Genomic DNA, 23,547 nt, shown 5'->3' with positions numbered 1-23,547 from the left:
GGGGGGGGGGGGGGGAAGAAAAGTGGCCCATCGTCAAACTGGAGGCAAAAAAGGGGGAAAAAGGAGGACGGGATCCAGAAGAATTGCACGCCAGGGACGGATTGGGATTCAAACCCGCGGCTGGCTTGGCTAGTCTCAAAAGGCGGCGTTTGGGGCGCAAAACTCTACTCCATTTTTTTGGAAAATGGAGTTTTTCTTTCTTCTTTCGGCGAAGAAGAAGGTCCGAGTACCGTCTTTTTTCCGGCCCCCGTCCGCACGCCGCCCGACGATGGCTCACCGAGTCTGGAAAGGCGGTCGTCAGGGTCGGCGGTGGCGGCGAGGGCCCGCGGCGGCTAGCTGTTGTTGTCGGCCGTCATGTACTTGAGGGCGGCGAATCCGTAGCGCCGCGACATGTTCTGCTGGAACTCCTCCTTCAGGGTCTTCAAGCACACCCGGTACTGCTTGTTGGAGCGGAATTTGGTGATGTCGAAGCTGGGAGCGTGCGGCATGTGGATCATGTACGCGTTGGGCAAGACCACAAATTCGTACTCCTGACAAGAAAATAAAAAAAAACGGAAAAAGACACACTTTAGCATCGGTTGAAGGCAAAGTATAGAAAAAGGGAGACTTATATGACACTTGAGGTCTTTGGTTTGTAGAAAAACTCACAACAACTAAATGTATACAAACAGCAGGAAGGAAATACAACATGAAGTGTTTGGAGGCTCGTGGGAAACACTTCCTGATTGGCCCATTAAGGCAAGGAAGGATGGGTGTTGCTAAGTTGACTGATTATTTTTAAAATCCAATGCTAAACATGGCTTGGAAAGCCGGGGTGCTCAACTCCGCTCCTTGGATAAAGGGGGGGTGGCCAGACTTTGACACAGTTCAGGGTGGGCGGCGGCCTTTCTCACCTGCGCGTCCAGTTCCATGATGTGCGCCACCTTGTTCCAGCCGAAGCCCACAAAGCGGCGGTCGTACTCGGGACTGTCCCGCCTCACCATGACGTAGGGCTCAAAGTCGGCCTCCCACTCCACCCGGTAGGGCGTGGTGGCCGTCCGCCATTTGGCAAAGTTGGTGGGGGCGTGGCCTTTGGTCCACACGTGGTACCTGTGCCAGCGGACAAAAGACAGTTCAGTCTCGCCGTGGAGGGAACCTCAGGACTGGGCGGAGCTTTACCTGAAGGTAAAAAGGGTCCCCATGTCCAGCTGAGAAAGCAACTCGGCTTTGGATTTGGGGTAGGACAGGCGGTAACGGAGGGTCTCGAACGCCGGCACCACCAGGGCTTTCTTGGCGTTGGCCATGTCCAGTTGCACGACCGATTTCCTGTCGACGCGCCCAGAAGGTCGTTTCGTGGAATCGGATGCCTGGAGAGGCTCCGGCACCCCCCGGCGAGCACTCCCGCACTCACCTGAGATACTCGTAGAGGCCGTACATGGGCAAGAAATCAATGTCGGAGAGGAACATGTACGGCGTGTTGACGTGGCGCATGGCCACGTTTCGCAAGAGGTTGACCGGGTAGAACTGTCCCTCTTTGTAGACCACGTGGTAGCCCACGTTGCCCCGGCTCACCAGCACCTCCGAGCCCTGGGCGTAGCGCAGGAACTGCTGCGCCTCGGCGTCCGACAGGTACAGCGCCAGGCTGATGGGGCCCTCCCAGTGCTTGCAAATGGCCTCCAGCATCTGCAGTCTGGGACGACACACCCAACACCGTTTAACATCGTAGTACTGTTTCATATCATAAGTACATTTGACCAAACGTCCGGTCACCCCGACGACGGGGGCGTGGAAGTCTTACCTGTCCATGGACAACTGCGCCACCAACGTCACGTCGTCGGGGTTGACCTCGTACTCGTAGTGGAGGAAGTACAGGTGCGTTCTGTGGACGGTAAAGCGCTCGCGGCGGAATTCGTAGCACGGGTCGTCTTCGTCCAGCTCCGAGAGGGTCTTCTGGAGCTGTCCAATCAAAACAAACATTTGCTGTGGGCCAGGGGGAATGGATCCGGGTCAGGGGAGATGAATTGGGGCTACATTTGGGGTCTAATGTCCAAAAAGCCAGGAATGGCCACCACGTGACTTGGCCGTCCTGGCGGAGGAATTCCGTCACAACAGGGCTACTCACGTTCTCGCTATTGTGATCGGTCTCGCTGGGACAGCCAAACAATTCCCGTCTCAGCAGGTTGCCGTCGTATTCCAGGAAGGTCAGGTACAGGTTACGGAAAAACTCCACGTGTTTGTTCTTGACACGCAGTTTCTTCGGGGAGTTCCAGTGGATGACCTGCCGGACAAAAAATAAATAAATAAACCGCAAAACTCTAACAAAGAAGTCGCGTATTTTTCCGACAAGGAGGCGGAGCCAAGTATAAGACGCACCACAAACACAATACATTCCTTTTGGCTTTACTTTGTACTTTATACTTTTGACTTGAATGATGAGTGATGGGTATGTTAATACTTTAGTCCTTTTTTTCTGTTTAGGTTTCATATGTACTGTTAACGGATGCACTTTTTTAGTTGTATCCTATCTTGTGCTGACCCCGCCCATCTGTAACATTTTTTAAGTCAATGTGGCCCAAAAGTTTTTCCACGTCTGCTCTATAATGACTTCTTTTTCTATATGATTTACGGCTGTTCCTCACCTTGAGGTCGGAAACGTCCTTGTAGCATTTCTCGGAGCGCGTGTGGTCGGATAACTGGACGTTCCAGAAGCAAGGCATCTGGTGGACCAGGAACGGGTTCTGCTTGATCACCGCATTAAAGATGTCCTGAAAACAAACACAGGGTATTCAAAATTAACGCTAAGGACATTCAAAAGCCAAATACTGTCCATCACAGCTCATTTCTAAAGACAACATGGAGGACATTTCCAGAGAAATCCCTGCAGGGGGAGCTCTCGTCAAAATCTCAAAAGCAAGCCATGGAAATAAAACAAGATTTAACACAAGGCCACGTTAACAATGCCCAAATTCAAATGTTAAATCAAGATGGGGAGGTGGAATGTATTTTGCCACATTGAGTGTTTCAAATATCCACATAATTCGGATTCATTCTCTATTTTCCGCCATAGAAAATGAACAAGAGATCCAACATCTCTCTCTTTTTAGCTCCCGTAAATGTAAAGTATGGCAAATTCATAAAAGAAAAGGAAATTAAAAATGATTCACAACATCTCTCCATATTTGAAATGAAAGGACGCCGGAGATCTTCCAAATGGCGCCACCACGTCTAATGGGAGGCATAAAAGCTGGATGACCGCGTGGTAAACGGTGCGATAAAGACGGCTCGACGCAACGTCGGAGACGCCGTAACGGGGAGGGGGGGGAAGGCAGATGGAAAGACAAAACTCATTCCGGAACACCCCCCTATACATACCCTACACCCCCCCCCCCTTTCCTTTCCCAAACTGCGCACCTTGCGGGACTTTACTTAATGAAGCTTTAATTAAAATCTCATAAACGTGAAGATGAGCTTTGAATGCTTCGCCAATAACGGCGAGGGGGGGCGCCTTGGCTCAGGTGAGCAAAAGCCGTAAACGCCGCTTCGTTAGAGCGCCAAGATGCTTTTTTTAAAAGATTAAGAATGCTGTGTATTGGCCATAAAAAAAAAACGGAAAAAATGATACAATGAGGGATAAACTTTTTTCAAATATAAAACGTTAGGAAATGGATGCAAATGTACTTTTACAATTTGCAATCACTGTCTTAAGGACAAAGGATGGGAAACGAGATATGCCAGGAAAAGGTCATTTGGCTCCTTTGAAGACGTTTGAAAGAACAACCAGCCAAAAGACAAACAAAAAACGTGTGTCCTTGGACCGTCTTTAAAGCCAAACAAAAGGCTGGACTTGAGGTCCTGCTTTGAGACTTGGGGGTGCACAGTTGGGGGCCCTACCTGGTCGGCCAGGGAAGTGGACAGCATGCTCATTAATTCTCGCTCGGCGGTCAGCCTCCACATCTGCTCCCAGCGCAGCTTTCGCAGGCGATCCAAGAGAAGCAAAATCACCCCTAAAAAAAGTCCACACACACACATCTCGTATTACAATCGTATGGCTTCTACACAAAGATATAAAGTTTGCCCATGTCTGTCTGTCTTAGGCCCATTTGGATAAGTTTACTATCCAAAAGTTGCTGTACTAAAGTCTCTGTATGTAATATCAAATTGATTATATGGAGAGATGCATTTCCGCTTGAAATGACCATCAGAAAGTTTGGACTTGAAATGAGTTTCGTGCCCTTGCGCTCACTCTCTTTCTCTCTCTTTTCTTTCTCTCTCTCTTTGTCACCTTGTCCCATCTTGGAAATGACAACATTTTAGTGCGGCTTTTATCAAGCGTGTTGCAGCATGACTCATCATTCCGCCGTCTCTTTGTCGGCGATGACGCGCCCGCATCACAGCTCTCCAAAAAGTCGCCGCGTTTCATCATAACGTCCCGCAAATTGATTTTTTCATTCTATAAAAAAGGCCTGTATCTAGCCGATGGAAATGCCTTGTCGATGACGGGCGTATTGTACAATTGAGAGTCGGTTTTGATGGATTGGTGGCGTTGTTTCCGCCGTTAAATGGCGTCCACCTTACCCGTGTTGAAGCCTCGACCCAGGGCGGGCCACGGTCGGTGATTCTTCCAGAGATTTCCCAAGTACCAGTCGCTTTGGTTCTCCACTAGACCCAAAACTTGTTGTCCTGAAAAACACACAAAAAACAAAAGTTGAAGACAAAAAGGTCAAAAGGTCATGTGCGGTAACTTCTTTATTTTAACGTTTTTCTCTCTGACCGCCAACCGCTTTTAAACCATCCCGGTTGGATTTGTGCTTTTTTTCCCAAAGTGTGGGCTACAAGCGTAAACAACAAGTTGCGCGGAAAAGTGCGTCCGACGGCGCCGCCGCCTTTCTTTTCCGCTGGCTTTCCTCGCACACTTGTAACGCTCGCGGGCCCGAGATGAACAGATGGAGTTGGAGCTAATAAATGTTGAATATTTACCCGTATTACTGCAATGCAGCAAAGCGGGCCCGGCCAAGAGGGAGGGAGGGAGGGGGGAGGCAAAGAGGGGGAGGGAAGGTTGGAGAAAAAGACGCCGTTGAAAATGAGCACGTGCAAGAATTGTGACGGTGCGGTCGGAAACGTAAAGCGTGACCACAACGACGCTTTTTGAGAAGTGCAATGTGGGCAAGTACACAGGGAGAAACCTACCCAGGGGGTGCACAAGAAAAAACATTTTGGTTTGTTTCCATGATACTAGATGGCCACATCGCCCATGACATTTAGAGAAAATGAGTCAAGGTGGCGGTGCGGGGGCCAAATCTGGCCCGCCGAGTCATTTTGTCATTCTGTGTTTTTAGTTCAAAAATCATTTAGTAAATTCTAAAAGTAGATAAAAAAGAAGGTCGGAACCCCACATGCTAACGACGTGCCGCTCATCCTCACAAAGGTCGCGAGGGGTCATATATTTTAAATGTATTCTATTTGGTTTTTGTAGTTCTAAGTGTTGTGGAATTTAGATTAGTGTTCTTATGATGGTGGGATTCTTAAAATAGGACGCAAAACGAGCCAATGACGTCTTGGTTCGTCCCGGCCGCCCTTCAACGGCCAGCGATGGACTTAAAAAGCTTTTTGGCCCGGCGTCTGGCACTTAGCAAACAGCAATACGCTAAGTGGCGCTAATTCAAGGACGGCCAGTTGGCCGCCATGACGGAACGGACGCTCTCGGCGGGTGACCAAAGACGGACTTGAGCGCATTCCAAATGCGGGTAAAAAATAAATAAATAAACGGCGTTAAATCAATAACAACAAACAAAATGGCCACCTGTTAGCATGAGATTAAAAAAAAACAAGCTAACAGGCTGTCATGGCCATAGACCCCCAAAAAAGGGTACAATCTGTAAAATCCAGCCCATAATGAGGTCTAATCAGGACGCTCTTTGATGGCGATGGCGCGGTTCGTGTCCTTTTTCTCTCTCTCATCTGGGCGACTCATGCATTTTAACGCCATCAGCGTATGCACGCACACACTCGCCGGCTCGCTCGCCAGGCGAGTTCCTCATCAAAAACAGACGCTGCCTTTTTTTTTGCTAGCGATAAAAGCCTCGTCACGATTTTTCGTCTTAACAGAAACAGACGCCGGCGCCAGACGGATGTGAGGCCGTCACCCGTAACGTCGTATGTTTATCTTTAACGTTGTCGTATGTTTACGGGAGCGCGCCACGACGGGAGCTTTTTGACGAGAGACGCGGTGGGCGCCTTCACGCTCCGGCGACGACGGATGGCGCGGCGGAAATGAGGAGTTTTTGGGTTTTTGGTCTCTGAGTGGATCGATTCCCTTCAATCAGCGACTTACAGCCCAAAAACACAGTTATTATTTGTGAAAACATTGTCAAAAAGCCCAATCTTTTGAACAAAACGATGACAAAATACCTCTGAATTTGTGAAAGACGGCCCAAAGCTCGGCGATGTCCGTGGCGAACGTGATGTCCGTGTCCAGGACGATGACCTTCTGGAGTTCCGGCGGAAGCGTTTTGGTCAGCACCAACTTCATCAAACCGTAGATTCCAGAGTAATGCTTGTTGGGGATCCACGACACCTCCGACTTTGGGGACAAAAGGAGGTTAGAGGACATGTCAAAATGGACAAGTCATCTTTACGTCTTGTTTTTGTTCATTTGTGTGGCAATATTTTTTAAAAAATGGTTAAAAATGTTTTTCTGAGCCCGTTTATCCTGACACGGAACTCACCTTTAGCTCGTCGGCGTCGTAAAAGTCCACCCGGACGGCGGGGACCATCCAGGTGTGGAACAGGGACGACAGGATTTGCTGAGCTATGGAGTCCGTGATGAAATGGAAATGGAGAGGGTTTCGCCTGTGGAACAAAAACACCTTCAATACGTTGGACGCTGGCTGGCCGGCCGGCCACCTTCAAAGCCTTTAAATATGCCACACAGTGATAAATTCAGGTAACGACTGGGACAAAAAAGCGCGCTTGTGCTTTGAAGAATATTTGACGGCAAATGCGCTTTTCACACGACAATTGGTGGTGGCCTTCGAGTGTTGAAAAAATCAAAACGCTTCCAAATTCAATCACATTTATGACGCTTTTTTTGCGGTTTTAAATGCCTTGCAGAACAAGTCAATGTGGCTAAGAATAATAAGAGGTTTTTGAAGGAATGTTTTCAAAATAAACAACAAGTCCAAGTCCCGCACGCTACCAACGACGTCCACCCAGATTGTTTTTTAATTTTTTTTGCTCATCTAAATATCGTCGTCGGGGGAGGTCCTTGGGGGAGACGCGGCGCGGCAAAGGAGATGATTCATCAGACAGGACGGTCCCGGCTTATACAAAAGAGACAATAAAGTCCGAGGCGGGAGGGAACGGCGTCTTTTATCCCGGGACTGCTTTGAAATGAGATGAGACAGCTTAAAGGGATTTATGCTGCTAAAAGCATTTTCCACAAACACCCACGTTGGCGTCCGGGAAAGAAAGGCAAGGGGGGAATTGAAATCAGGTCAAGAATTACAGATGCCCAACGCCGTCGTCGTTGTTGGAGAGAGAGAAAGAGAGAGAGAGCACGCGCTTTGCATAGTTTGTTAATCAAAACTGAGCATTTGACTCCAATGAAAGGATTTCAAATAAAACATCCATTCTGCTGATGATCTAACATGGCAGCATTCCAAATCTATCACAATCGAACTTTGACCAAAGGCTACAACAAGTGGAAAGACCAAAAAAACACTGAAATTCTTTCACAAACGAGTCAAACATGCTAAAAATAACAATTAAAAAAATCAGAGTCAGAAAGGATGGGAAAAAAACTCAATGACAGGAGATGTCAGGATGTACCGGAGCTAAATGTATTGCGGCCCCAGATGTCATTGTTACACCACACAGATTTGCCCCTAGGCTTTAACCCCGCCCTTTTCAAATTGGCATCAGAAACAAGGTCGCCAGCGGGACTTGGGGAATTAAAGTCTCAATTTAATACCGGCCTTGGACCCAAAATGGTGGCGGTAATACGCTGGGACAGATGGTGGCCGCTACCCAAACACCATCTCCGTCCGGCGCAAAGTCCAATTCCCCACAGGGCGCCGTCGCTAGAAAAACTCTCCCTAAATACAGTGATGGCGGTCTATGGGATGGCCAAAAGTGGATACTTGAGACAGTCAAAAAGTGGCTCAAAGACTGGAGTGGGCAACTGTTGGAATAGGAGGCCATTTTGGGGCAAAACCACGGTACAACAGTAGAAAATACATCACAAGTAAAATATATCATCACGCAAAGACAATTTGCCAAACGCCAATCGACGAGCCATCTCGTCCAATCCCATCGCGACGACAGGCTAACGACGCACTCCATCTCGCTTTGGGGGATGGCTGTCTACTCCAATGCTTGTCACTCGGTGGCCAAACGTCCGTGAGTCAACATTTCAAGCCCCCCTTTTGATTGGACGTGCTCCGCGGGCGTGTGAATATTAGCTGCGCGATTGGCGCGTGGTGGAAAAGAAAGGTCAACCCCCTCCAAATCCAAACACATCATCTGCTCCGAGGCTAAAGCGCATTTGTTTGTCCTGTCAAAGTCGACTCCCGTTAGCTTCACGTCGCCTCCTTTAAGGTCCAAATCACATCAAGGTGTCCAAATGGCGGGCATCAATAACAATGGGCGCCGACCTTGGCGCCCTTAACGCAATCTTCGCCGAGCACCTTACGTCGGGAGGCCGAATGTCGGAAAACGAGGGTGTCACACTCGGTCGGGTTGGTTGGCGGGCCGAATTAACGTCGACTAACGTCAACATGTGGGCCGGACTATTTTAGATAGAATATTTAGATTATTTTTTTAATAAATGGATTAAAAAAACTGAATTAAAAACCCTGAATATTCAGTTTTTATAGATCTAAAACAATGTTAAGTTAAACTTTTTTCAAATATATTTTTAGATTTTACAAAATAATTTTTCAATTAAGCGCGCTTACGGGTCGAAACAAACTTATAGGGTGGTTTGGAAGACTGGTCCCGCCCAACTAAATTCCGCATACCATTATGGCGCATTAGCTGGCCGGAGACAATTTGTCCAAAGTGTAATGGACGCAAATGGCGCGGACGCTCGCCCCGATTAGGAAAAGTGCAGGACCCCGCCACTAAAATGCGTATCGACGAGAAGACGCCCCAATCGAGGCGTGTTTTTTAGCCACCCGCCAAAGAGCTTTTCCTGGGCTTAAGTGCCATACCATAATGCACTCCACCCGGCCGCGATCCATTACTTGCAAAGAGAAATTCAATGAAGCAAAGACGCGATGGCGTCAACTATCTAGCAACTATTTTGTTGCTGACACACTTGCTTATTTCCTCCGCTCTGCTGTTTTGAAAGTGTAAATCCCGCAGTGGACGTCGTGTTTTCCCCCTTTATTATTATTTTTTTTAAATGTGTTGGCAGAATGAACAATTCTCCTGCCAAGTGGCGCACTTGATTTCCCCCTCAATTGCTTTAAGGCCCTTCCATCTAGGCTGGATCGATAACTCATGACTTTCTCTTCATAAAAATACAAGAAGATTACCTGTGGAAAAGGACGGATTTGACCAGGGTCACCACATCTCGGCTGGCGTTGTACCCGGCGCAAACGATGGCCACGTGGATGGTCTGCGCAAAAAAAGGGGAAATAGAAGAAGAAGAAGAAGACACGTGATTGCATGAATCCAGATGAAATCAAATTGTGACCTGTAAATGGCAGTTTTATGCACGCAGAGCAAAAAAACAAGCGGACATCAACAAGAATCAAAGCAAGACTATTTGCTGTCATCATCTGTTTACTGGCGCATGCGATGGCTGACAAGCGTGCTCCGTTCCCCCGCCAAAGTAGCAATATGTGGGTTAATAATGCAACCCCGTCTTTAGGGAAATAGTGTGGGCTGTCTGCAAGATTGCTCTGGGTTCACTCATATTATCAAACGATATAAAGTCATTTTTTAAGGGGGGGGGGGGGGGTCAAGCATTTGGACCAATCACGAGGATGATGATAATAGGGATGCAAGGTTATTGCTGTCAGTCAAAATGGCAGCAGAGGGTCGACGTGTGACTGTTTTTTTTGCCCATCCGTCACCGTGACAGCGAGAGGCGTGGCCGTGACTTTTTAATCAGCCGCGGAATGCGCTTTCAAGGCTTGACAACTTGCAAAATGGGTCAAATTTATCAATGGCGTCTGGGGAAAACGCCGTTGGAGGCGTTGGGCAAGCCCCCCATTTATGATTGGACGCTGTGGGAACTGGAATTTTTGGTCATTTGTGACTTTTTGGGTCATTTTTGGCCTGTCATTGCATTATTCTTTGGGCGAAGTTTAACCTAATTTTTGTCTGTTAAGGAATAACACACTTGACACTTTTGCAAGAAAATATTCTGGTGCTTATGGAAATTAAAGCTATTGTGAGGATGTCGAGCTCCCCTCTTTTACACGCCCTCTTATTCTGTAATATAAACTTTTGTTGGCGTATTAAAAGAACATTTCTCTGCTATTTACACGGACAAGTCGCTTTTGCATTTCACGGCCCTGCTGTAAAATACCATACATTTATAGTATGGCTCTTTTCAGACTTTGCAGCCCCAGGAGACAACTCACAATTTTAGCAGCCAATGCCAACTTGACATGTCAAAACTCAAAGTATGTATTTTTTTGTTTAAGCCACCCTGAGCGTGCTAGCTAGCGGGGTCAGGGCGCCCCGGCTCGGCTTTGGCCCTCTTAGCTCTCTCCACTTTCATCCTAGGAGGATTGACGCCCAAAAGACAGTGTTTGAGTGACAAGTGCGAAAGACGTGTCTGCACTGACGGAACGCCGTCTGAGGACACGGCGCCGCTAAAAGTGAGAAAGTACAAGGTGTGCCCGTGCCTCAACAATGCGGAAAGAAAAATCAGCCGCTAACCTTTCGGCAAATGTAATCTGGTTCTTAATTAATATGCTCATCCTGGTACTCGGACGTTTGGTCGCCGGACGTTTGGTCGCCGGACGTTTGGTTAGCCGGACGGGGCTCATTCTGGACATGGTGCGCTTTCTTTGGAACATAAAGTCTCACCTCACACTTGTCCACGGCCGGTCGACGGACGCAGTCTGAGCCATTGGCGGCGTTGGCGGCATTGGCGGCGGCCTTGTGGGCCTCGTGATCGCCGGTGCCTTCCTCGGAATGCGCCCGACTCCGATTGGCGGCGTTGGGCAGTCGCGACGAGGTGCTCCCGGGCGGCCGGCTGAGTTGTCGGCGCAACGCCCGGTTCTCCTCCTCCACCGCCCGCACCCGCGACTCCAAGGCCTGGCGCTCCCCCGGCGTGGACGACTGGCTTTCCGCCGGCGACAGGGCCAGCGGCTTCACTGCAAAATGATAAACACGAAAATCAATATTGGCCAAGTACATTTGCAAATATTTCAGGCCCTCTGGGGCCGAAAATGTAAAATAACTGGCAGATTGCAAGCATAATAAAGCAATGAAATCATATTCTGACAGTCTGAATAGTGATGATATTTGTGTTTATCCAATATTCGAGTATGTACTACCAGATATTTGAAAATATGATTGACGTCATGCGTAACAGGGCAATTAATTAAACGCAACTAATTCCAATACTGCATTATAAGATATTGATTGACACTTTGGGAAATACCTTTAGAAAATAACATAACAGTACATTTAGATCCATTTTTCCCCTAAATCCTGCAAAGCAACCTGCGCAAAGTGCTGCCAACCAGTGGACGGGAGTGGTAGTGCGCCCATCGTAATATTTCCACGCCCGTAAGGCTCTTTACAGACAGATTTTGAATGGGTAGGAGAATGCTACATGGCGACGCATCCCCGAATCCAATTTCCGAAGGCCTTTGGAGCCGACTTTTCCGCTCTCGCTCACTTACAAGCGCCCGGCTTTTACCCACGCCTCCTCCTCGCCTCCTCTTCGCCTCCTCATCGCCTCCTCCTCCTCCTCCTCACATCCCTCTCGGAAATGATCAAATGGAAGCGAGCGGCTTCGAACAGTCAAAGAGGGATGAACGTGTCGCAACGGTATATCTTTGAAAGCCGAAGCCCCAGAGGGAGCTGAGAGGCTGAGCTTCATCAAAAAAAGACATACATATATATGTATATATATATATACTTATATATATTTATAGACAGAGAGGAGAGATGGTATAGGCACAGTCGTTCTCTCCATCCCGGAGGAAAAAAAAAAAGGAGAGCTTCACGTGGTGAAGTATTGATCTACTCTGGGAAATTTATGACACCAATTCATTCGTGTTTTCGGGGAGCCGACGGCTGTCGTCGGGGGTCCCCATTTGTAGCGGCCCCTTACATAAACCCTGGTGGTCCTGAACGCACCGCTGGGGAATATTCAAAGTTCAAAGGTGACATTTGTCTCCACGTATACTGGCTTTTTGCCGATAATGGATCCAGTTTACTCTTTCATATCAAAGTACTGTTTCATATCGAAGTACTCTTTCATATCAGAGTACTGTTTCATATCGAGCGCCATATTATCCAAAGCCGCACTGGAAAGGACGTTGGGGCGGGGCGAGCGTGGCGTTACGAGAATCATTTGTCTTCTTATTAAGAGGGCAGAATAAAGTGATCAATGAGGCCTTTTTCATTAGCTGCGTTTGGCCTGCGGCTTTGCGCTCTCCAATGGGAAGAAGGCTCTCTGGGGCCACATTCCATTAACTATTGCTAATTGCACTTCATTACAAATCGGCAGAGCGTCCGCACACACCGAACATTCGGCTCTGACCAACAAAAACATTCGTCTACGCCGCCGTACTCACGATAGCGTCGGCCAGTAGTATTTGGTGGATCTGTCTGTACCTGGGAAATTTCATCAATGTACCAATTAACAACCAAAAAACTTGTTTTTTTGGGGGTTGAAAATTCAAACAGCGACAACTAAGCCGCCAGATTTTTTACGCGAATTGGATGTTCTAGGGATAGCTAACCCGAGCTAAGCGGTTTTGAGCTGCCGCCAGACATACCAACTCCATCTCATAATGAGTCGGTAGGCAAAATAACGCATTCATGGAGCGCAGTCACGTCTTCTCCAGGGAAAATGTTAGTTTAAAAATCGTAATTAATAATAGCGCCTCTGCCCAATTTCAATCCCGCCAGGCGCCGTCATCAAACCGGGCCCGAGAAGGTTCCACGCCAGATAATCAACTTTGGACGAGCTTCGCTAGTTCATTAACAGCAAAAAATCATTTCAATCCCAACCAGAATCAACAAATCCTGCCCCTTTTTTTCCTTGAGAAAATCCACCATTTCCTATAAGCACAGCACTAAAACAATTGTTCTTAAAGGTAATTACAATGAAACGCTACTAAAACCAAACAAAACAGAGCCTCAAGTGTACTCAACAGATTTAGTGGAAAGTGAATCATGGCAGTATTTTAGCGGCTACATCCACAGTATAGAAATAAGCATAGTTTGTGGTGTAGGTGTGTAGGAGAAGGTGGTTCTGCGTCACTCACCCCCGCTTGTGTTTTCTATTGATAGGCGCAAACATTTGCAAAAGAGCCTCCAGCCATACGCGCCATACTGGTGACTCAAGCAAAAAAATCCCACAGAAATACACACTACTAATATGCCCGCAGGCCCAATACAGCCTGGGGTCTTTCAAAATAAAAGACGGAGAAATCAAGAAAAAGTCTTTGACCCAGGGGCGGAATCATGACAACCGCTTGATTCCTCAAAAAGAGGATCACTAAAGTGGAATTAAAAGTGGAATTTTTGAAAAAACAATCCATCTTTTTCATTACACTGGCTTGTAAAGTACTCTTGTTTCTATTTTTAAATGATGTACAATAATGGCAGTGTGCTATTGGGACCAATTGTATGACTACAAATATGGCAAAAAAAGACTTAATTTTACCCTTGAAAGTTTGACAAGTGTGGGGTGGTCTTACCTTGAAAGCTGCCCACGGACAGGTAAAGCCAGGTGAGCGCCGGGATAAAGAGCGCGGCCAGGGAGGCCGCCAGGAACTTCCTGCGCCCGCGACACATTCCCAGCATCCTCTGGACCCCACGCCACGCAAAGAGGTTTGAGCTGACCTCTATGTGGGAAGAAGCTGTCGCCCGGGACCATTCATGATGCTAAAAATGGTGAGAGAAAAAGAGAGAGAGAGAGCAAAATGGGTTAGCTTTGTGATATTTTGGCGACACGGCTCACGTCAAAATCATACCGTGATGATCCTATTCCCGGAACAAGTGTTCACGCAGGCGACCGTAAAAAAACGGACGGCCAAAGGCCCTCTTAAAAAAGGCAGACCGGCTCATACGCCATTTTTTTGCTTTAAAAGAGACGCTTTACGGTCATTTCCAGACGCACTTTTGTCCGCTTTGCCGTCAAGAGTTCAAATAAAACTTTTAAAAAGGTATCCGAGCGCGGAGGGTGACGTGAATAAAGAGCACTTCAATCCCTTTCGACGCCAAGGTGAAGATCAACGGCGACGCCAGACAGCCCAAGCTTTTGAAAGCAAAATAAAATAAGTGGAGAGATTAAAAATTCCGTTTCCACAAGATGAAATGATTTCCATTCTCTTAAATGCCGGGGGGAGGTTTTGGCTGAATTGGCTCGGGGATGCAAAGTATCTCCAAATTCTACGGCTCGGAAGAAATACATAACATATTTGCCTCTTTGACCAATAAATAGCATGACCGGACGTTTGGTCGCCGGTCCTTTGGTCGCCGAGCACCATAAATAGCTACAGTTGAGCAAAAGTGGTTCAGAAAATTATTCTATATGTATTATTTTTACGACATCTGAATTGATTGAGGAGGAAAAAAACAGCCTCAGAAGCTCCTTTAAAAGAAGTGAAAAGGAGTTTCTTTGGCAGCTTTTAATGTTTCATCCCACATTTTAATAGGCCATCGATTATTTGGCGAGAAGCAAAAGGTTGCGCTCCCGCCGGAAATATTCCTAAAGGCTCATTCATTCTGCGCTACTCTGTTTCTTTGTGATCAATGTGTCAACAATATGCTAACAGATTGCTACCCTGCCACCAAAAACAAGCCCCCCCCCCCAAAAAAAAAATCAATAAGCGCCCACGCCGCCTGTCGGCTGTCAACGCTCGCATGTTCCCATCATTCATTATGTCAACAATGACTGAGAATGAGCACGGTGGGCTTATTTTTTGGCAATTTTTCGCCATCTGGGCAAGTGGAACCGAGCCAGATGCCAGTCATTAAGGTGCCCGTTCCATTTGGCGTCACCACGTTTGGAAAACATCAGCAAACACTCCGGAAAGAGTGACGGGACGCCATCCCTAGGGTGCTCGGACGCTTGGTCGCCATGCGGTTGGTCGCCGGACGATTGGTCGCCGGATGATTGGTCGCCGGACGATTGGTCACCGGGCTCAAAATTATATTTATGAGAGAGTTTAATATCAAAGAGAGAGTTTAATATCTCAGTAATTTTTATTATCCAAGTACATTTGACCGGCGACCAAAAGGCCGGCGACCAAATGTCCGGTCACGGCTCCCGAGAGTGTTTTTAAGGGCGGGATGGCGGCGCGAGCTGCATTTTAAACGTCTTCATTAAGGCGCAATATGTCCAACTTAAAGTCAAGGTCGACCGGCGTCAAATAAACGTAGCAGCGTGAAAAGAATCAAGTCGAAAATCCAATCGGAGGCTGAAAGAGCCTTCAAGTGCAAAAGGCAATACGTACTTACGAGCAGGGAAATGGGAGGACAACTTCAGAGTGTTATTTCACATTTTTGCTCATAACGTGGCCTGTTTTTCTGAACGGACATATTAGTTCTTCATTTTTTTTTGGAGGGGTGGTGTAACTCTCGTGTTGGAAAAGTGGCGGGTGCGGCGCCAGCCAGCTGCCAATCCAATGCCGACAAAGGCAAAATATGGAAATGGAGTCTAGCGACGAGGTTGCCAGGTTGCTCGCTGACAAACTCCTCCGGGGCTCAACACCGTTTGCGCAGCCTCAAATCTGATGATTCACGTTTAATTGTATCAGATTAACAAGAAGAAAGAACCACAACAACAACAACAACAACAAAATGGAGATTGATTTCCCTTCCTTTTAGTCATCCTTGCCTGCCAGGAGCATCGTTTTGTCAGGATTTCACTTAGCAGAAATGCTAACTCTGGCGATAACGCTCGCAATTATTTTGAAAGGCCCAAACCTGGCCCCGCCCACTGAAGACTCGGCAAGTCGGCGTTCCAAAGACCGATTTCTGTTTTTAGTCTGGTGGCCTACTTTAAGTGTTGTGGCCTGGATGGCTGGCTGCCCGGGGAATACGCCACCCCATAATAATTGGAACCACCGCTTTAAGTGTCAAGATGTCACGTTGTAGGCGGCAGAAGGAAGGAAGGAAGGAAGGAAGGAAGGCACGCGCTTGGCGGCATCAGTACGCCAATGTCAGCCAGGATGACATGATAGCTAGCGTAGCGTAGCGCCCCCTTTTTGGTTGTATTTTTTTTTTCCCACTAAAAGTTTTCACTCGAGTGCTTTACATTTTAAAGTAAAACAAGTCAGGAATCTGTGACCTTTGGCCTCGTATATTGAGTAAATACTTTTTAGGCCGTAGTTGTCAAGGCGTGGGTGCTTGTTTGTCTATCTCAGTGCGTTCACCTCGGGACACTCAAACGGGAATAAACGCAATGCGCTGACGGGGCTTGGTTGTCGGCCAATTTCATGAAAATACAAATGTATTTTGGAGCTCCTCTTTCCATATCTGGGCAAGACGGAGTCGGAGGAGTTAGCCAAACGCGCCAAAAACTTTTCTTCCGAGCCACTAATGACCTGGCACCGGGTGTCCGCCATGGTCAGAACGCCGCACGGGCTGCGACGTGGTAGAAAAAGACATTCCAGAGACTTTCCTCAGCGCGCCGACATATTGGATCAGCTGAAAATGAACACCTATGTGAGGTGGCGGTAAACAAGTTAGTCCAACGCAAACAACTCCTTTCTAGTTACTCTCCTACCCAACCTAAACTAATGGTGACCACGGTCTTGTTGGTTTAGGAGACCTCAAAGCAAAGGGCCCGGACCATTTCAGACAGCTGGCCAAATAAGAGAGACAACAATGCCCAGATGTGACATGGGGTGCCACCCACTATTTTCCACGGGTCGTGGAGCGGCAGCCAAGGGTGCTGGAGCCTATCCCGGCCAATCAAAGAAGACAAACAAACAATGGCTCCTAGCTAGGGGCAATTTAGAGTGTGTCACTGTTTGGCAACCAGATTTCACGCAAACACGGGAAAATAGGAACCAGACGGGGGTCGAACCCCAATCCCCAACGCTCCCCAGATCGATCCGGGCCGCTCCAAAGTCAATTCGCCATCTGCGCGACGTCGGACGACCCCGCTAAACGGCCGAACGTTATTAGCATCTTGACGCCTTTGCTTAAATCCACATTTGGCTACGGAGAGATAAGCGCTAATCCCGGGATCATACACGCCGAGCCAAAGGTTAATGGGAACGCCGCCACCACACACAGACCGGAGCGCCAGTAATATGAGCCGCCACCCCCCTTTCCGGGAAGACAACTAGGAAGGTGCTCGCTCGGCGGTTAGCACCACTTCCACGCTGACCGTCTCCGGCGTGATTAGGCGCTGATGAGTGCCCGGCCGGAGACGACCGGCCCGTTGAATGGCCGCCAGCGTGAACAGGGAAATCAATGAAGCAGCGGATAGAACAGGCCAGCGGACCAGCTATACGCGCTCATTAATGAAGACAAACAGAAATAATACATCCCGACTACCCAATGAGGCGGAGAGACACGGCTTCCCGTGATCTCAAGGCCAGCCAGCCAGCCAGCCGAGGCCATTCATCGTCGGCGTGCTCCAAACTTCAATGTTTTCATTAAACTTGCATGTACTTTGTCGATTTCACTTGGCCGCTCTGCACGGAACCATCATTTCAGCCACGTCCAACGTAAAAGAATACGTAGTTAGCCCAAAGCTAAATAAGAGCGGGCCCATTCCCTCCCGTACAAAAGCGCCATTTGCTTGAAATCAATGGCAAAGGCGCCGACCCGTAGACAAAACAATTACCTGGCGGTCAGCGACTAAGTCCAGGCACAACTACGGAAGCGTAATTACATCCTCACGCAAATTGGAGTCCCGCGGCGCCCCCCGCCTCGCCCGGTAAACGGTATGACGGCGGAAAGCGTCGGCGTTGATGACGCCGGGCGTCCAGAAATGCGTTTTCCGGCTGAGTTGGCAGGATATTCATTTGAAGTGATTAGCATGGCGTGCTTTCTTTTATAAGCAACAATGATAAGGTTAGCGGCGCACGTTGCCCAGAAAGTGTCCAAATTTACAGTGGGCAGATAATGGGAACTCAATGAAGCAGGCCTACCAAAACAATACATAAAGTCTTGGGGATCATCAAGTGGACATTTTGACGATTGTTATTTGCGGGCCGCAGCGCTACGAGCGAGATGCACAACCACCAGGCGGCTGGGCGCAATACTGACAATATTGACCCTGCGCAACAAACCGTTATAGAAATGAACGCGGAAATTGACAACAGTGAAAACACAACGCAGTTTATCCACAATCTCAAACAATTGTCAGCGAAACTTGAACTGTACTTTGATCGTGACCTATGCAACATTTTTTTGGCTCGACACTGGAGCAAATATTCCCTTACGAAACTCAACGATTTTAGCACTTTTCAAGTACCGCTTACGATCGCCACTTAAAAAAAATTCAAAACTTTTCTCGCAACACTGCCATCTACAGGCAAAAACTAGTCATGACATCGGTTTAAAGGGCCTGGTTTTCACTGACAAGCTGGGCAAAAAACAAAGTGACTCGGTTCACGCACATTCCGCTTTTTTTGCGGAATATACTACTTTAAGGTGGATCCAAATTCGACGATTGTTGGACAAAACGCTCCGATAATCGATGGTATCGACTAGATAAAAACATTCAATTTGAAAAATGTGCTATGCGAATTGAACGGAAAAAGTGTCCCTGTGGGTCTCTTTGCTGCCGTCTTGTGGTACGAAATGGAACAGCTGAACTGCATTTTTAGTCATTTAAATTGAGGGAAAAACGAGGGGGTTGTGAATAACATTAGAAGACAATAGAGAGGACCTCCTCCTACTCTTTCCTTTTCACTTGTTACCTATTAAAAGTGTGTTGACTCCAGCCATTTGCATCTCAAAGTGAATGGCGGAAAGTAGGTTATACGACTCAGGAAACAAACAACGTGTGCGTCTTTTCCGCCGTGCCACTTGTTTGCTAGACATGTGACGTCAGCTGGTAATCCCTTCAAAGCCCCCCAAGTGGGGACTCCAAAGACCGTTCCGACGTTATTACGCTAAAGACGCATTCCGAATGGGACAGCTGGCTAAAGCCGCGTTCGGATAATCCCCACCCGTCCGTCGTCCGTCGTCCTCTCCGCTCGGGGGAGGTCTACTTCACCAAAAATGGACACGTACCCCCCCTTTAACAAGACCAGTCTGGAAGTAGAGCCCAAAAATAACGGCGTTTTAAAACGGGGGAGGAGGGATTCTGGCTAGATCGGGTAAAAAAAAAAAAAACTGCGGGTTTGAGCTCGCTCACCTGACGTGGAGAGCCGTGGAAGACGCCGAGAAGAGACGGACGGCCACCGGCGACAAGTCAACCCCCTCCCAAAAGAAAAAAAAATCCCACGCCGTAGCTCCTCCGCGATCTGGGTTATGGTTTTTTGAGTTCACCTCCTCCTACGGGAAGCCGTGGTCAGCTCATGAGCCGCTATGTATTCTCCACGGTAAGATTGAAAGGTGAAAACGGCGCATTCAGTCTGCTATAAGGAAGGAGGGGGTGGCTATAGACTGGCTATGACAAGCAATGAGCGATCCCAAGCCAGGGGAGGGGGCTCCGCATTTGACGTGTCCTCCCGTTGAAGGCAGCGAGTGGCCGTCCGGATCATCTCCCACGGAGGGATTTTTTTGATTTGCTGGTCATCCCACCTCCATCCAGAGCGACCGTGGCCGAGTTGCTCGGCCTCAACAACACAGCGGCTCTTTCTTCCTGCCAGGAAGCCACGAGCCAATGGCGGGGCGACTTTGGAAAAGGGAGGGGAACAAACTAAGGGCTGGATTCGGCTCCACTCCCAATCACAGTCGGAACGTGCCCAGAATAGAATAGAATAGCAAAGCCAGAGCGAGCGAGAGAGCGAGAGAGCGAGTGAGCGAGCGGGGGTGGGAAAGGGGTCAAAGTTCTTCCTCTCCGGCTAAAACTACCTCCCACATTGGAACAACTTCCACGGACTCTCTGCGAAGGACGGGGGCTCGCAACCTGTGGCTCCAGAGCCACATGTGGCTCTCTCCATACCTCTGCTAGCGGATTTAAAACGACTAGCAATCCTTTTCAATGAGTCCTCCTAACGTATTCTTACGATAACCACTGCACCGAAAGGCCAATTTTCCCTGACGTGGACATTTCTGTCACGCAAACATTATGGGGAAAAAAGTGCTGACGTTTTCCGGCATATTCATTTTAGAGGAGATAAAGCCAGTCGGCATTACATGACATTTATCTCCACTTAATCGGCGGGCGTCCGCAAATCACGCTAGCGCGGCCGCGCTAACGGCGATAAGAGGACGCCAGTCCATTTGCAGCGGGCCGGAAGATGATCTATCCGCAATATCGCCGCCAATCGTCCTCTTTTATGGTCCCCGAGTCGCCGTCTGGCAAAGTCGGATCGGCGACCGGGCGAGAATCAGACCTGTACTTGTTTCCATGGCAGCGCACGCCATTACGATGACATTAACGCGGCGGCAACGGCGGCGGCGTCGTAAAAGCTTCCATGAATACCTTGAAGGGACAAAGACATTTTATGAATAAGTCCTTTTCAATGGAGCTGATAACAGAATGGGAAGCACAATTTTTCAAATGAACCGACAGGGAAGCGATCATGATACGTCGTTTTAAAAGGGGGAGGGGGGTCCTCCGGTCTTTCCATTCACAGGTCGCCATCCCATCCATGAACTACACAAAAAGACCATGATGGCTATTATTAGGGGAACAAGAAAATCAACAGAAATGGACATGAAAGTACATTTCCATCCATTCATGTATTCCTGAAAGCTTTCAAGTCATTCTCAACTACTTAAAAGGGTCGCGGGGGGTGCTGGAGCCTAGCCCAGCTAAGTGGACACCCTGAGTTGGTAGCCAGCCAATCAGAGGACACAAAGAGACAAAGTACAACCAATCCTAGCTAAGGATTTTTAGTCAATTAGACAATTTAGCATACAGTTAGCCTAGCATGCATCTTTTCTGGATGCAATTTTAAGGTTCCTCGTTAACTTAAAAAATAATTGTTTATGTACGATAGGAACCTGCTAGAAAATCAGGCGGTCGGAATCGAACCTGCGGGCAGTACGTTTGACGCCGGCGGCGGACAAGTCGCAGCTGGAAGAAGGCACAGCGAGTCGAGGGAGGCTCAAAATGAAATGCATACCTGTCAACTGGTACGTTCTCGCCGTAATTGGTACAACTGAAAGCCCATTTTTATATTGGTACGCTGTACACATGAAAATGGTACGCTAAACGGTGATTTTGAGAATCGTTCCCGGAAACGCATGTCTGCCAAGTGATATATGTACCGGCGCCTCTGATTGGCTAAAAAAAAAAGATCATGATAAACATTTCGTTTTGTAACACTTTCACCATGTGATTTCCGTTTCCTGTTCCCTTGTTTATGTTTACTTTCATTTTGTTGTTCGTGATTTTTTACAAAAAAGTAAAGTGGTAAGATTTTCCATGTATTTATACATATATGTAAGGGCGAAAACAAAATTTGGTAAGATCACAAATGGTTCGAGGTTGACAGGTATGGAAATGACTCCACGCAAGCTAATTGTATTAGCCTTCATTATCCAGGAACACAACGAGGGGGGACGCGCAGGTGATAGGCTAATGAGGCGCCGCCCGTCACGCCATTACGGACGTGTCGAGACGGCGTCCCAAAGGCGGCGGGGGAAAATACAGTAAGGTTTTCCCAGGGTCCAAAGACTAAAGTTGGACTTGGTTTCAAGCAAAAGTTGTGCAAGCCAGTCGGTGCTGGAAGAAAACATTGCTATTGATATTTTTCCACACGAGTGGCGGTGAAATGATTCACATCATTTGTTAGCGCAGGGAAAAATGGAGGAATTACCATTGAATAACAATGTCAAAGTGTGACGGATGAGAAAAATGAGGCAGGAAGGCAGCCAGGGAGGCAAAGTCTGGAACAATGGATCGGTTTTTTTTTAGACTTTTTTTCGCATTCTTTCACGTCATTAGATGAGTTCAATTCAAAGAAGGGAGAATCTCCATCTTGAAAGATGGAGTCCGTTTTTCTCTTGCTTTATCCGCAACTCAACCACATACTCAAACGGGGATATCGGACGGGATTTGTTCGGTTGCAACCAATTATTTGGTCAAGAAAACATCGTTAATCTTGGCAACGGCTTTTATTCGGAGGTTTTCCTCGCCGGGCGAAATGAACGGCCAATGAAACGCAGGCGCTTCCGTTGACCGTAATCATCTCGCCAATGTCACCTTGCCGAAGAGCGAGCTATAAATACGCTTTGTTGACCGACTGTCAGGTAAGAAGACGAAGACGCCGTCGGCAAAGATGGACGAAGGACTTTTTCCTTTTTTTTTGTCAAACGCACACAAAAATAACTTGAAAATAAAACTTTCGGATCTTACTGTTGCATTTTCTAAATAGATTCAGAACAGCCAAATGCTACCAAGACTGAAAAAGGGCGACTGGGATGCCCCGAATGTTTTACGGGCCGCTAGTAGACGAGAGTATTTTAACGAGAGCGTAGCAAAAAGCTGCTATTGCTAGCAGACAGGCAAACGATGCAATGAGGCGATTAGCCCGGGCCACAGCAAATGACAACATTTATAGCCGGCTCTGGCCACTAAAATCCTTTATCACCCAGCGCTCGCTTTGTCGCCTCCATCTTAATCCCGCAAATTGCCGGGATGCTTCCCGAAGAGAAGAGACGGCGTCCCAAATTGGACGGCGACCGGCATTCACAGTCAATATTCAAGTCAACCAAACAAACGGCCTGGAAATCTAAAAAAAAAACGTAAACAAATATCCTACGGGTGGGGAAAAGACGGATGCAAATGGTAGGGGTACGCGGGATTGACCCTTGAGGGACTCCACTAGCATATTTGGACTTTTCATCAGGTTAAAAACAACATAGAGAAATCCAAATCTATCTTGCTAACGCCAAGCACATACTACATTGTATTAGCGGCGGCGGCGGCAGCCAGACGTTGCTCATCTCAGCTCCGCCGCCGCCGCCGTGGTGTCTGGTTTCAAGGCGCCCTTGCCTGAAGGTTGCAAGATTGATTCCCCCCCCCCACCCCTCTACCCCTACCTTCCCATGAATAATGTCTATGAAGTGAAGCCACCCAGCTCCAAAAGTCTCTTCCGCCCGCCACCATTAATAGCCCATCTGTCCTTGCATTTAGTCACAAACATTAGCCACTGGATGTTTATTTAATTAGCGGCCCTGACATTCCCACATTTGTGAAAATGCGCTTGTTTATCACCCCGCGTGTGCCGCAAATGAGGTTAAGAGTTGGGGTGTTTTTTTGCTATTATGGGGAGGAGGTTC

General features: G+C 47.9%; 1 protein-coding gene across 2 annotated transcripts in view; it reads right to left on the bottom strand.

Moving 5' to 3' along the window:
• Positions 1–9: 9 nt before the first annotated feature.
• large1 (LARGE xylosyl- and glucuronyltransferase 1) overlaps positions 10–23,547 on the bottom strand; it is a 39,490-nt gene continuing 15,952 nt past the window's right edge. The window contains exons 1-15 of one of the 2 annotated variants that reach the window (XM_077709195.1): positions 19,505–19,989; positions 13,878–14,064; positions 11,023–11,312; positions 9,516–9,598; positions 6,705–6,828; positions 6,388–6,559; positions 4,555–4,659; positions 3,871–3,983; positions 2,619–2,744; positions 2,102–2,257; positions 1,778–1,935; positions 1,391–1,669; positions 1,159–1,305; positions 894–1,089; positions 10–530 (exon numbers count right to left, since the gene is read on the bottom strand). In XM_077709195.1, the coding sequence (XP_077565321.1) occupies positions 333–530; positions 894–1,089; positions 1,159–1,305; positions 1,391–1,669; positions 1,778–1,935; positions 2,102–2,257; positions 2,619–2,744; positions 3,871–3,983; positions 4,555–4,659; positions 6,388–6,559; positions 6,705–6,828; positions 9,516–9,598; positions 11,023–11,312; positions 13,878–13,983 (2,253 nt within the window). In that variant the 5' untranslated portion in view covers positions 13,984–14,064; positions 19,505–19,989 and the 3' untranslated portion in view covers positions 10–332. Of the gene's footprint in view, positions 531–893; positions 1,090–1,158; positions 1,306–1,390; positions 1,670–1,777; positions 1,936–2,101; positions 2,258–2,618; positions 2,745–3,870; positions 3,984–4,554; positions 4,660–6,387; positions 6,560–6,704; positions 6,829–9,515; positions 9,599–11,022; positions 11,313–13,877; positions 14,065–19,504; positions 19,990–23,547 lie in introns of those variants that run through there. The other variant, XM_077709196.1, reaches the window with a different exon arrangement.

Source organism: Stigmatopora nigra, chromosome 23 (genome assembly GCF_051989575.1).
Source record: "Stigmatopora nigra isolate UIUO_SnigA chromosome 23, RoL_Snig_1.1, whole genome shotgun sequence".
NCBI classification, from domain to species: Eukaryota; Metazoa; Chordata; class Actinopteri; order Syngnathiformes; family Syngnathidae; genus Stigmatopora; species Stigmatopora nigra.
Note: the sequence above shows the minus strand (reverse complement) of the source record. Positions and strands in the feature narration are given on the sequence as shown.